This window comes from Microtus ochrogaster, linkage group LG4 (assembly GCF_000317375.1).
Source record: "Microtus ochrogaster isolate Prairie Vole_2 linkage group LG4, MicOch1.0, whole genome shotgun sequence".
In the NCBI taxonomy this organism is placed as follows: Eukaryota; Metazoa; Chordata; class Mammalia; order Rodentia; family Cricetidae; genus Microtus; species Microtus ochrogaster.
Window position 1 is genome coordinate 64,564,824 of NC_022030.1, and position 15,134 is coordinate 64,579,957.

General features: G+C 37.8%; 1 protein-coding gene across 4 annotated transcripts in view; it reads right to left on the reverse strand.

Annotated features, from left to right (window-relative positions):
* Window positions 1-15,134, reverse strand: part of Gigyf2 (GRB10 interacting GYF protein 2) — a 140,087-nt gene that overhangs the window by 100,655 nt on the left and 24,298 nt on the right. For all 4 annotated transcript variants that reach the window (XR_003378171.1, XM_026786097.1, XM_005361740.2 and 1 more), the window contains one exon: window positions 8,900-8,982. Coding sequence is in view for 3 of the 4 variants with exons in the window: in XM_026786097.1 (XP_026641898.1) it covers window positions 8,900-8,940 (41 nt within the window). In the remaining variant the exon portion in view is untranslated. The remainder of the gene's footprint in view (window positions 1-8,899; window positions 8,983-15,134) is intronic.

Genomic DNA, 15,134 nt, shown 5'->3' on the forward strand with positions numbered 1-15,134 from the left:
GGCCAGCCTGGTCTACCAAGGGAGTTCCAGGACAGGCTCCAAAGCTACAGAGAAACCCTGTCTCGAAAAACAAAAAAACAAAAACAAAAAAAAAACAAACAAACAAACAAAAAAAAATGTCTTGAGGGATCAGGCTTGCTCCTAGGTTTGAATCTCAGTACTACCAATAATAATTGTTTGGGTTTCATTTTTTGTTTGTTTTTGAGACAATGTCTCACACAGCTCAGACTGGTTTGAACTCACCACTATATATCGAAGGATGATCTTAAACTTCCTATCCTCCTGTCTTCATTTGCATCAGGCCTGAAAGCAGGCTCAGTTTTATGTAGTATCTGCATCAAACCCAGGGCTGTATTCACACCCACAACTGAGCTGTTCCCCAGCCCAAAGTAATGTTATAAAAAGAGAAAGAGACAGGAACAGAAGGGGATATTCAGCAAAACTAGGAAAAAGAAGCTACTATCAAGTCATGATGGTACATGCCTTTAATCCCAACACTTGGGAAGCCAAAGCAAGGGAACTCTATAAATTCAAGGCCAGCCTGGCTGGTCTACTATCAAGTTACAAGGCAGTCAGGACTACACAAAGAACCCTGTCTAAAAACAAAAAAACCCTGGGATAAGGGAAAGTACATTGGTTGTAGATAGGTTTGTTGGTTGGTTAATAATGTGGGGCTATCCAAAATTTTGTGCAGTAACAGATACAAAGACTGAAACAGACTAAGTTACTTTAATTCATGTGATATAACCTAAATGACAAGTTCAACAGATATTCTAAAATATATCCTCAAAACTGCTAAGCATTAAAAATTAATATGAAGACCAGTAGAATAAATATTTGTCTATTATTCAAAAAAGGGCACATGCTTGGTAAACATAAAAACATGTCTACATGCAGAAGTAATACTGAAGAGAAAAAGAATAGACACTATTAGTAAACTATGGTGAGAATGGTTCTTTCCAATGTTTCTATCTTCTTATCCCCTTTAAAAAACATAACAGACAATTCTGAACATATAAGGAGATATTAAGAAGCATATAACAAACTCAAATGTACCAATCACTCAAGCCCAATACAACAATCCATGGCCAACCTGGCTCTCTGTACCATGCCACTAAGTCTTTGATGCTATTCGGGTGGAAATTTTTGGCCTATTATTTTTATATGTAAATTATCATAAAAAGATTTTTTTCTAGTCTGAAATTGCTGATCTTATCATTTAAATCAATAAGTGGGTATAGCTGATGTGTTGTATTGTTTTGGCAAGCCCTCCCCCGTGGTAGTATATTATTCCATCATGAGACACACGATGCCTACTTAGTTTTCTAAACTGCTAACATGTACTTATGATCCATGTTTAGATACCTAACTTCGCTAACCTTCTCTTTTCTTGTAGCATTTCTGCAAAGAGGAACTAATCTCTTATATTATTTAGAATAGCGACTCAATGTTAGCAGTTTACACAGGAAGGAAAGAAAAAAAGTGTCTTATTTTCAAAATAATATTCAACAGTAATGAATTACTTCTTGATGTATTTAAATACAGTAAAACTATTTTTAACAATGTTCCCACTATCTCATCTTTGACTAGTAAGATACTCTCCGAATGGCTCCTGATGAGTCCTTTGGACATGCCCCTATTAAGTCTTTAAGTGCTCCAGGGTTATCGTATATTAACTTCTTGCAATAGTCCCGTTTCTCCAAAGGAAGTATCAGGAGTACTCACAACTACTGAGTTGGTCTTTGTTTCCTTTCAAATTCTTGACAGAGAATGTGGTTCGATGCCCAAAAGACATAATAAAGACAGAAAAACACTGCTCAAAGGAATAAGCCAACCACTGATAAAAGACCTTCAAGATACTGTTTCCTATGAGAATCTCAAAAGTTGGGCTCTATCTGTTGGGGAAATGGCTCAGTGGGTAAAGAACTTGCTAGGCAAGTGCAAAGGCATGAATTCAGATCCCCACTCACCCATGTTTTAAAAGGGCAGATGTAGTAACAACTGCCTGCAATTCCACAGACTACAAGAAGTGGGAGAAGCTTACTGGCCAGTCTGTTTATTCAGCCTAAGTGTTCCAGGTTCAATGAGAGAACCTGTCTCAGAAAATAAGCGTAAAGTGCCCACTTGGGAGGCAGAGGCAGGTGGATCTCTGTGAGTTCAAGGTCTACAGAGTGAGTGTCAGGATAGGCTGAAGATTCGCAGAAAAACCCTGGAGTGCAAAGGAAAAAAAACCTTCAATGCTGACTTCTGTTCTCTATGTATACTCTCAACTACATAAACATGTGCATACACACACACACACACACACACACACACACACACACACACACACACACACGATATAAATGCTCGGAAAAATATTAAACTGAGCCTGTCCTGAAAAAGTAGGCAATTTAACTCTGAGAACTGAAGCTGGAAAATGTGTACATGTTAGTTCATTTGATCCAACTTAAGTTTCATAAAACCACAATATAAAATATAAGAAGTGTGAAGCTCAGTGATAGGACACTGACTAAGCATACAGAAGGCCTTGGGTTCCATCCCCAGCACTGAAGAAAAAAAAAAAAAGAGGAAGAAAGTGAACCTGGAAACTAATGCATCTGACTAGTCACCACAGAACTAAAATTAAAGGCTAGGATTTTTATGACTAATGTAATTATTCTATAAATGATGAGATCCCAAATTTTTATCTTAAACAGCCAATTTAATTGCCAGGCATTAATTTTAAAATATTAGAAATTATTTTAAGTATCTTCCATGTCATACTAAGTCAATAAGCTTCCCAATAGTTTCTAACACTAGAGGGCACACCTAAGCCATTTCATATAAAAACCACGGTGACTGAGTCACCTGGTATTACCAGAGACTACCTTATAGCCTAATTAATAGCCCTAATTTCTTAAAAAGCTCTCATATCAAGTTTTCAAGTTCATTTACTCCTCTGTCCTTCCAATAGACTCCAATGGTTTCCCAAAGAGAGCAAACACCTCTCACAGGCACCATGTCTACTATTATAACACAATGAGAATTTACTCTCCAGTATTTGTGAAGAGACTAAAGCAATTAAGATAGTTTATTGAATGGCCAGGCAGTATTGGCGCACACCTTTAATCCCAGCACTCAGGAGGCAGAGGCAGGTGGATCTCTTTGAGTTCGAGGCCAGCCTGATCTACAAGAGCTAGCTCCAGAACAGCTAGGACTATTACACAGAGAAACCCTGTCTACAAGGGGTTGGGGTGGGAGGATAGTTCATTGAGATGGAATAACCATTATAATCTGACTCAATAGTCAATTCTAAGTGCCCCTCACCTAGATATGTGGAAAAGCTGCAACGCATGTAGGTAATCTCCCTTCCAAAGGCCACCAGTGACCTTTATTTCTTCCACACAATTCTCTTTTCTAGAAATCTGATCTCCTGTGTTCTTCATGATATATATAATACACACACACACACACACACACACACACACACACACACACATGTACCAGTGATTACTTAGTAGTATACTACCTCACTTCTAGCTCTGTACTATTCAATCTTCCTCATTCCAGAAGTTTCTTACTTTGCTGTAAATTCAAAACCCAAACCAACCTGGCTCCTCACCACTGCATTGCTCTACAAAGTGCATCAATAACCTTAACACTGCAAAAAAACAAGATAAATATTCTAATCCCGTGGCCTTCATCTCCCAGGCTACAACAGAGTCAAGTCCTACCATTCGTAGGAAATGACAGGGACTAGAAGGACTCCCCAAAACCCCACTATATTCTCCAAACTTTCACTTACTACCATTCAAAATCCACACTTCCAACTTAAAAAGCAATTTGGAATGTCCGTATCTGTGTGATAGTCTGGGAATCAAAAACTACTTCTGCATAAGCTTTGGGTTTTCTTCTAGTCATGCTCTGACCTCCCTCATAGAAGTGGGTCTTCATACATACACACGCGTGTGTGCCATATGTATATATAGTTGTATATATACACTCACACATACACCTAAGGCTCACACTTCACCTTCTCCCATCTTCTATATCCATTTATGATGTCTTACTTAATTCTAAATCTCTCACACCATTTCTAGTTCTTTCTCACACACTTTTGTAAGTATCTTGAACAATATAACTACTCTTATTCTATCTTCCACAATTCTCATTCCAAATGCAAATGTGACTAAAACTCTCAATTTTTTGTTGGTACACAATGGTCAAACAAACTTAACAAGTGTCATGAAATAGTGCCTCCAAACTCACCTCTTCCTTTCCCACATTTCACATTAAAGGAAAATGTCTTGAAGTTTATTTCTTAAATCTGCAAACTCTTGCATCCTTGTCTTTCTTTTTTTTGTTTTGTTTTGGGTTTTTTTTGTTTTTTTTTTTTTTAGTTTTTTTCGAGACAGGGTTTCTCTGTGGTTTTGGAGCCTGTCCTGGAACTAGCTCTTGTAGACCAGGCTGGTCTCGAACTCACAGAGATCCGCCTGCCTCTGCCTCCCGAGTGCTGGGATTAAAGGCGTGCGCCACCACCGCCCGGCTTGCATCCTTGTCTTTAAACATGCCCTTTCTGTATTGAGAAATATTTAAATATTTTCTGAACCTTTATCAGGAACAGGCAAGAAGAAATACACTAGAAACAACCAAGGTTAACTGGCAAATACAGGAAAGAGAAGCAGAAAAGTAACACATAGCAGGAAGATCCTGGGGGGGGGGGGCATAGACTGCAGCAGTAACTTGACAACTAGGTTTTGGTTTTTTGTTTGTTTTTTAAACAAATATTCTCTTCTAAAGTACCTTTGGACAGCAGCTCATTCACTGTCCCTTAACCCCTTTTGAGAACTGGAAAAAAGTAACACATTCCATCTGACAGGACTTGTATTTTTCTCAGCGTATGGACAGTCATCTAGCAGCCCCGGGCTTACATTTGTGTGCCCCTAGCCACATTTGCGAATGAAGCCTCTATTCAACCAAACTTTATGGAGTACCTAACTAATCACTGGTGCACTGACTCAAAAGATTGGCCAACACTGAGAAATAACAGTGTCCTTAATAGTGGAATTAGTTCTTTCCTAAGGCAACCACACTGAGAAAAGAGACATAGCTCAAAATGGTTCACTGTATTAACAGAGGAAGTGCTGGGGGGAGGGGGGATGACAACCCTCTCCCTCTCTTTTGTAAACAAAGACCAGAGACTTCCTTGAGAGCACAGAAATGAAGACAAAGGAGACCCTAGGAGAGCTTCTGTGTCTTCCCCAGAAAGCAAGATGTCTATAAATGTTCTGACTATAATAAAGTCTTCTGAAATTATCTGAGTAGATTTCCAGTCCTTAAATTTTTCTCAAGTAAAATCTGATTTTTTTTAGATGTCTTGAAGTATACATTTGCAAAGAAAAAAGAGTAGTAGGACATAAACCAATATATTCTTTTCGTGGTAGGACTATGGATAATTTAGTCTTTTTCTGGTTTTTTCCATAGTACTGTTTCCTCCAAATGTTCTTGTTAATAGAACCAACAAAAAAATTTCTATTAAGACCTAATCTTAATCAAAAGTATTTAACATCAAAACAACTCATCAAGATAGTACTTTAAGCACTCAAGAAACTGAGGCAGGTAGACCTCTGTGAGTTTGAGGCCAGCCCAGTCTACAGAGTGAGTTCTAAGACAGCCAGAGCTACAGAGAAACCCTGTCTCAAAAAAATAATAGAAAAGAAGAGTTTTGTCAAAGAAAACATAAGCACACAGAGGAAGTGAATTAAATTAAAACTATCTTTTTGATGGTTAATCTGTACGGTGTCATCTAAACCTTAAATTAACATTAAAACTTTTGATTTAATAATTCTACTTCAAGGGAATTAATCCAAAGAAAATGATCAGAATAGAACAAAATCATTCAGAAGTATACATATATCATTCACAGTAACAAAACATTGAAAACAACTTTACTTTCCAACAATTCATTCTTTCATTTAATAGACATTTATTGAGTGCCTACGAGCCAGACTCTGGAACTACAGCAGTAACAAGCTATACAACAATCCAGACCAAATGCCTGCTCACAATGGAGCTCACAGTCTACAGAGCTAGAGGCTGCATTCTGAGCAAGAAGTATTTACTATATCACATTTTGATATCGACACTAAAGGAGTTCGGGAGTATAAGGAGAGGATACAAGCTGTACACTCAGAAAGTTTAAAGTAGTAACATTTGAAGAAAGGCATTTAAAATTGAGTATTTTTTTTATACCTAGAAATTATTTTCTTCACTAATTCTGTCATATCCTTTTACACTATTTTGGTGAATCTGTAATTCATTTCCTTATTCTAATAAACAATCCACAACCTAATGATTCTGTTAGGTTTGGTAAGGCTATACAGGTATGGTCCTTCCTGACAATTTTTAATGTTCTCCTATCAATACAACTAACCCAGATAAGGTCTAGAGGGAAGGATGGGAGGAGAAAATTTTCAATTACAAGTATAATTTTTAAAACTAAGATGAAAAGCTTTTAAAAGAAAAAAAGTCATTTTATACATCACTTGTTAAGCACTGTATTAAAAGTTATAAATGTTTCTGCATGGTTCAGAGTTACAAAATGACTCAACATAATCACTCTCTTCCTTGATTTTCAACTATTCTGAACACAGTTCCTCATATCAAGACTTATAATGAACATGTTAAATGAAGAAAATATGCCAAAAGTCTCCAATGACAACAAGGTAACTTTCTAGTACAGGGTTATTTTGACTACCTTGACTGATGGTATAATTAAGACTGTGCCTACTTAACTCTGCACTCCTCAGTAAAGGCTCCTAAGTACCAATGATACAGGATTAACCTAGGTAACGAGAAGTTTCTGATTAAGGACAGAACTGATGACTACCGTCTGCTAAAGTTGACTCAATTCAAATTAAACATCTTATAAATACTTCAGGGTACAATAAAGAGGGCAAGTAAGACACTCCTGACAGATTGAGCAAATGGCAAAGAGATACCTGCAAATGATTTGATGTTCAGTAACACATGTCATAGAACAGCAAACTTTCTGCAAAGGGCTAAGGAGAAAATGTACAAGCTCTGAGAACTAGGCAGCCTCTGATACAACTATTCACCCCTGCCAGAGTTAGCACAAAACTATCAAGGTAACATGAAAACAAAAAAAGCATGGCTGTCTTCCAATGAAACTTTATTCACAAAAACTTTACTTGAACTCCAACAGGATTCCAGTGCAAACCAGAGATGTAAGATTTAAAAAAAAAAAAAAATCAAGAATATCACCAGTTTAGTTGGATTGTTTTTGTTTTTAATTCTTTGGTTTTGGTTAAATTTTCTGGCTTCTTTTTCACTACATATTATTAGCAAGATGCTGTAAGAAAAAACCCTTTAAGTGCCTCAGTGATTTTAATATGATTTTACAAAGAAAAACATGTGAAAATGTATTAGTACAAAAGAAAAGTAATAATAGCAGAACAGCTGCACACTATGGTTTACAAAGTGAACTACATGAATTTAAATCTACCTGATTGAAGAAGTTAATATAATGTGAATAAAGATTTAGCTTAAGAATGCTAAAATGTTTTTATAATACTAACAGCTATGAACAGCCTCTACAACATCTGGAGAACTAGTTAAATGATAGTACATCCATACAATGAAACTACTTAAAAGAACCAAAAAAAAAAAAACATTTATTGAAAAAGGTTTTGTTTGCTTTAGGCCTTTTTTGTTAAGGTTACAAGATTGAATGCACAGTTTGATCCTATTTTGTGAAAATAAATACACATATACACAAATAAGATACAGCAGAAAACCACTTGGAAAGATACACCACGATATTTACAGTGGGTACTAAAGATCAAATTAAGGTATTTATTTATTCCTTTTCCTTGCTTACTTATAATTTCTGATTTTTCTAGAAACAGTGATTTAGAAATAAGTAAATTATTTTTTAAATATAAAATAACTGAAACAGGTGCAGCATTGTTTAGATCAACATTTTCAAAATAAACTCAAATTATAGGCAATGTGTCGATTCACAGAACTTCAAATGTTTTCTCATTCAGTCTCCAAATACTAACCATGAAGGTTAAGAATATCTAGGAAATACATATCAAAAGAAGTGTATATGATCGAGTAAGTTTGTAAGACTCTTCAAACAAGGAACTCCTACAGAAGTCTTACAAACCACCACCTAAACATAAAGAATGCTGACGCTAATCCAATTCCTCCTTTAGATACTGCCTTTGACATTACCAAAGGGGTTTGTTCCAAGTATGAATGGAAAATTAACTATCATTATTCACGTCACTGAAGAGAGGATCTTCAATCACCAACTTTGGGGGGAAAAGAAGAGGGGGGAAAGCCACACTATAATGTGATGGATCTCAAAATTCCATGAGAATTCCATATTCGGGGTCCAAACATATCTGTAAGAGACTCAAAGGTCAATTAATTGTTATTATGGCAAACGCTAACTCATCTCTAGATGAGCTACTGCTAATAGCCAGTATTAATTCTGGACCACCTGCTTAGCCCATCAATAAAAAAGTTTCAAATGCTTCCATTAAAACTATTTTTAAATAAGCATATCAATAGTAGAAAGATAGATATTAAAATATTACTGTTATAGTTATGTAAAATTGTTTATACATACACAAAGGTTCAAAAATAATTTTCTAGGGTGGTAGAACTATAGAGTTTTAATTTCGTTATCCATACCTAACCAACCCAAGAAAAAATTTCAATTAGAGAATACTGTCCTTTATCAAATATAAGATACTATAAGCTAGTCACATTTTTAAACTATACACATGAAACAGAAATATGCACATTTATACACCACCCAGTTCCTGTGTAACTCTTACTAGTGAATTATGTCATTCAATATCAAATAAGACAAGACTGAACTCACCATTCCGGCCCAAAGTTTAGTGTCTGGGTTTCTGCTGCCATTCTTCTTCGTATTTTTAAAAAGATTTTTGTGTGTGGAAAAACCTGTTAAATAGAAACACATCTTTGTCAAACAATGTCAAGAAAAAGTGAAGTATACCAGATCAGAACAAATAGCTAGACAATGTGTGATCTGCTTATAATCTCCTAAGAATGAGGGTTTTTAATGATTATTTACAGCAATGCAGTTGACAAAATGAAATGAGTAAATCTATCCCTCCCTAGATTTATTCATTTCATTTTGCCAGCTGCATTGCTGTTAAAAAAAAAAAGTCTCGTATAGATAGATAGATAGACAGATAGACAGACAGACAGACAGACAGACAGACAGACAGACAGACAGACATTGGGCACAGTGGTAAACACCTTTAATCTAAGCGCTCGGGAGGCAGAGGCAGGTGGATCCCTGAGAGTTCTAGGCCAGCCTGATCTCCATAGTGAGTTCTAAAAACAACTAGGGCTATGTAAAAACAGCCTCAAAAAAGAAGAAGAAAAGAAGAAGAAGAGGAGGAGGAGGAGGTAACAACAAGCAAATAATAAGTTTAATGGGGATGAAGATGGGAGTAGAAGGTAGTAACCAACACAAAGGATGCATGAAAAATACTTATAGAGGGCTGGAGAGATGGCTCAGAGGTTAAAAGAACTGACTGCTGTTCTGAAGGTCCTGAGTTCAATTCCCAGCAACCACATGATGGCTCACACCCATCTATAATTAGATCTGGTGCCCAGAACATAATAAATAAATTTTTAGAAAAAAAAGAAAAAATACTTATAGAACCCCACCAAGTGATGGTGACACATGCCTTTAATCCAAGAACTTGGGAGGCAGATCTCTGTGAGTTCAAGGCCAGACTACAAACCAAGTTCAAGGACAGGTTCCAAAGCTACACCAAGAAACCCTGTCTCAGGAAAATCAAAAAGAAGTGGGGCGGTGGTGGCACACGCCTTTAATCCCAGGCAGAGAGGCAGGCAGATCTCTGAGAGTTTGATGCCAGCCTGGTCTACAAGAGCTAGTTCCAAGACAGGCTCCAAAGCTACAGAGAAACCCTGGGGGGGTGGGGGGGACGGACACACCAAACCAGACCAAAAAAAAAAAAAAATCAAAAAGAAACCCACAGAAACCCACTACTCTGTAAGCTGATTTAAAAGTGAAATTTAAGGGGGGGGGGCAGGGGTTTGGAGCATAGATAACCCTGAGTGAGTAGATAATGTTTCCCCAGAAGACATGGGTTATTAAGCGAAAATATCAGTGGGGGCAAAACAAACCCCCAAAATAACATTAGCTATTGCCATTGTTCTTGATTACCTACCAGAATAAGATGGTAACACCCTATTATTACTGAAGTTACAACACATTTGGTTATAGGACATAAATCAAGGTGGAAGCGACCTGAAATTTTCATAGTGCCATAAGGTGCTATGCAGGAGGAGCAAAGAATCAATGTATTATACAGCAGTGAAGCCTGAATGCTGTAATGCCAACCTGCCAGGTATAATGTACTCACTAGTACAAAAGTGGCAAGAAAGTAATGCAGGTAACCAGGCACTTTCTGACTAGATTTGAGGCCTGCTCTGAAGAAAGGAATCCATGCCAAGTACTATGAACTAGATCAGAAGTCTGTGGCCCAGAAGGTCATAAGCCCCAGGGAGGAACCTATTACTATCATTTTTGCTAAATGGACACCTTATAAAAGTACACAGACAGGAAAACCCCTGAGATTTGCTGGATAGCCAGCCAATCCAAACCAGTAAGTGAAAGGTTCTTCAGTGAAACCCTGTCTCAAAACAATAAAGTGGAAATCAACTAAAAAAGACACCAAACATTCACCTCTGGCCATCATATTCATATGCACACACATGCACATAGAACATACAAGTGTATACAGTATACACTTAATGACAAATATGCCAAAAAAAATATTTTTTTTGGTTTTTTTTTTTTTTTTGAGACAGGGTTTCTCTGTGGTTTTGCAGCCTGTCCTGGAACTAGTACTTGTAGACCAGGCTGGTCTCGAACTCACAGAGATCTGCCTGCCTCTGCCTCCCAAGTGCTGGGATTAAAGGCGTGCGCCACCACAGCCCAGCCACCAAAAAAATTTTTAAAGTCCAAACTGCTTATATCATTTTTAAAGTTGTCACAAGCACCAAATCATCACTAAATTTTAAACAGATAATAGTGCAACCAGGCATTTATACACCTATAGCTCCAGAATACTTGTAATCCCAGCATAACAGCAATCCCAACACTTAGAGGCTAAAGCAAGAGGATCTGAGTTCAAGGTCAACCTGGATTTCATAAAGACCCGTCTAATACATAGAGATGGAACTGTTTCAGACATTTTGAGTGACATGCTGCTACTGCTATACAGCTGGGAAAAAGAGAAAGGTGGAACACTACTGTGTTCTTACATGTGTGTATGTGATGACCAGAGATGGCTAACAGGTATATTTGTCAATCAATCTCTACTTTACTTTTTGAGACTAGAAGCTAGAGCTGACTGAGGTGGTTAGACTAGCAAGACATTTGGTTAGATTAGCCAGCCAGCAATGCTCAGGGATGCTGTTTCTGCCTCCCCAGTGCTCAAATTATAGGCATGTGCCACTATACCCAGGTTTTGAATGAGCATTCTAGAGGATCATACCTGGACCCCAATGCTTGCATGGCAAGTACTTTACTGAGGTTAAAAAAAAAAGAGGTTTCTCTAGCCTCTTTTCCTTTTAACAGGTATACAAAAATGATACACTGTGTAATAAAAATCTATTAAAACTCCATTAAGAGATTTTTTTTCTTTTTCATTTTTCCTGTGGTATGTGCACTTGAGCTTGCATGTTTGCATTTGTGGGGAATGCATGTACATGTGGAAGCCCTTAGTTGGTATTAGGAATCATTCTTGATATTTTTTCCACCTTGTTTACTATAGCAGAGTCTCTCAACTGAACCCAGAGCTCACCAGCATTGCTAGTCTCCTTAGCCAGACTCATCTGAGGATCCCTTGTCCCTGACTTCTCAGGCTAGAATTAAAGGCAAGTTGACACATCCACCTGATATTTATATAGGTTCTGGGTGATGTAGGAGGGTCATCTGTCTACGTGTTACTTTCATTGGTTAATTAATAAAGAAACTGCTTGGCCTGATAGGTCAGAACATAGGTCGGTGGAGTAGACAGAACAGAATGCTGGGAAGAAGGGAAGTGAGACACGCCATAGCTCTCCTCTCCGAGATGGACACAGGTTAGAATCTTCCCGGTAAAGCACGACACCATGGTGATACACAGATTACTAGATATGGGTTAAATCAAGATGTGAGAGTTGGCCAATAAGAGGATAGAGCTAATGGGCCAAGCAGTGTTTAAATGAATACAATTTGTGTGTTGTTATTTCAGGTGTAAAGCTAGCCCGGGTGGCAGGACGCAGCCCGCCGCTCCTTCTACATCTGAGGACCCAAACTCCAGTCCTCAGGCTTGCACGGCAAAGACTTTAACTACAAAGCCATCTCCCAAGTTCTCTAAAAGAACTCTTTTTTAAAACACAAAATATGAAAAATCTGTGCCAGACTTCCTGAGATTATCATTCTTGCAGAGGACACAGGTTCAGTTCCCAGTGCCCACATGGTGGTACACGCACACACATAACATGTTTTGCCTAAAACAAATAAAATAAATACATTTTTAAAATCTTTTTGTTATTGTTTGTCCAACTTTTTGGGTTCCCTCCCCCCCAGACCGGTCTCTACACAGTCCTGGCTATTCTGGAACTATGTAGATCAGGCTGGCCTCAAACTCAGAGATCCACCTGCCTATCCTTCCCAAGCACTGGGATTAAAGGCATGCCATTTGTTTTTTAATCTTAATTCTTTTTAAACCACTATTTCAAACTCTACCTACCCTAATGCTTTCAAATGAACTTTGAGGGAGACCTCTGACTACTGCAAAAGTGATCTAAATTTCTAAAGCAAGTCAAGGATTGAACTAGAATGGATTTAATTTGAAATTACTTGGTATCTATGAAAATACTAAAAAAAAAAAATCACAGAGCAATTTATTCTTTAACTTATTACAAGGCCATCACATATGATCACACAGGTTGTCAAAGCACCACACTACACAGGTGTTACTAACACAATAAAAGCAGAACCCCTTGTATGGACTCAATTCCAGACAGCAGTCTTAAGCTGTAAGAGGAGCCCCCTGAACACAGGGAGCAGCTAAGGAACAAATGAGCAGAAAAATCCTATTCTAGTACACCTGATCATCCTCACTATATGTACTGCAAAACCTCACAAACACCAAATGTCCCAAAGCTTAAACCCAGCTACTAATTATAACACGGTTCCCTAGAATTATATCCAGGTGCAACACTTCTGGAGAACGCTAAGAACAATCCAAGTAAATTAATTCTCAACAGAGCAAACAGAAGAGTACTCTGATCCTTTCCCTTATGAATTAAAGGAGAAAAATCTGGGGCTGGAGAGATGGCTCAGAGGTTAAGAGCATTGCCTGCTCTTCCAAAGGTCCTGAGTTCAATTCCCAGCAACCACATGGTGGCTCACAACCATCTGTAATGAGGTCTGGTGCCCTCTTCTGGCCAGCAGGTGTACACACAGACAGAATATTGTATACATAATAAATAAATATAAAAAAAAGGCAAAAATCTAACTTAAGCACTGAACACCTTACTCAATCCTGAGTTCCAGACCCTAGATTACTCCTTCCCAATCGATTTAATAGAGAGAGTTTAATAAACTTCTGGAAGGACTATCTTACACAGTTCCTCTGAATTATAAAACATTAGTTGAAATGGAAATTATGCCTTATCTCCGAACAGTCTTTTCTAAACTAAGAGCTGGTAGCTAAAATGAGAATAGTCTTCCCATCTTTTTTTTTCCTGTTTTTTGGGGGGTGGGGGTTGGGGGGAACAGGATCTCATTGTGTAGCCTTGGCTGCCCTGAGGATTTTAGTCTGTAGATCAGACTGGCCTCAAACTCAGAGAGATCAGTCTGCTCTGTATGTACCACCACACCCAAGGGCATCATTTCAAACCCTACCCAGTTAAATATTTTCAACTCAAACCCCTACAAAGCCTCCTGACCTTTGGGAAACAGCTTTGAATTTGTAAAACTTAGGATCTGAAGCTGACTCTGAACTCTACTCAGCCAAGCTCCTCTCTAGATTGCCTTCTCTTCACACCAGTTAATTTTTCCTCCATGATTAGTACTATCTGGTACTATTTTGACCCAAGCTTTTCTGTATCTCCCTTCCTAACTTTCCCAAGAATAACCATGACTTATTTAACTATAAATTTCTCAAGTGCTGTCTCTACCTGTGGCTAGAACTATGCTCAAAAGTGTGTAATGGCAAAAAGGGCACAGAGGAAATAAAGACAAATTTTCTAAATAGTCTGGGAAAGAGAGCTTGGGAGAAAAGACCCACCTACCCTGCCCAAATTACAAACTTGATTTTTTTTTCCTACAGTATTACTTTGTATGTCATTCTAAATCAATTAAATAAGCTTACCTCAAAGCAGGGAGCTCTGATAAAGGTACCACTGTTTTGAAAGTCTGCTGGTCATATCACACTGAAAAAGCCAATCATGTGAAACTCCTGAAATCCTTTACCTATCATTTTCTCTCAATTACTGCTAACTCTTAAAGAGTCTTCTTACATCCTTTCAATAGTCTGAATTCTTTTAACTCATCTAATTAGAACAAAATTTCTAAACTAGATATGGTAGTGCATGGACAGTACAAAAGCAAAGGAAGAAATGTGTTGAAGGACAGTTAGTCTGCATGTACTATGTAGCCAGACCCTATCTTCAAAATAATTAAAATTTTTAGAAATCCAATTTGCAAAGCTAGAGGAATGGCTCAGCAATTAGAAGCACATACTGCTCTTGCAGAGGACCGAAGTTTGATTCCCAGGAACCACAAAAAGCAACACACAACTATCTATAACTCCAGTTTGGCAGAATTAGACACTCTCTTATGGCTTCTCGTGGAGATGGCGGTAGAAGAATCAGAAGGTCAAAGTCAGCCTCAGCTACAAAGTGAGTTGGAGGCCAGCTTAAGATACATAAACCTCTGTCAAAAAAAAAAAAATCTGGATGGAGGGGGTGAAGCAAATGTCTCAGTATATACACTGTGCTACAAGGTTACAAGTAGAGAAAGACCGTATGGTTAGACATCTTTTTTTTTTTTTTTT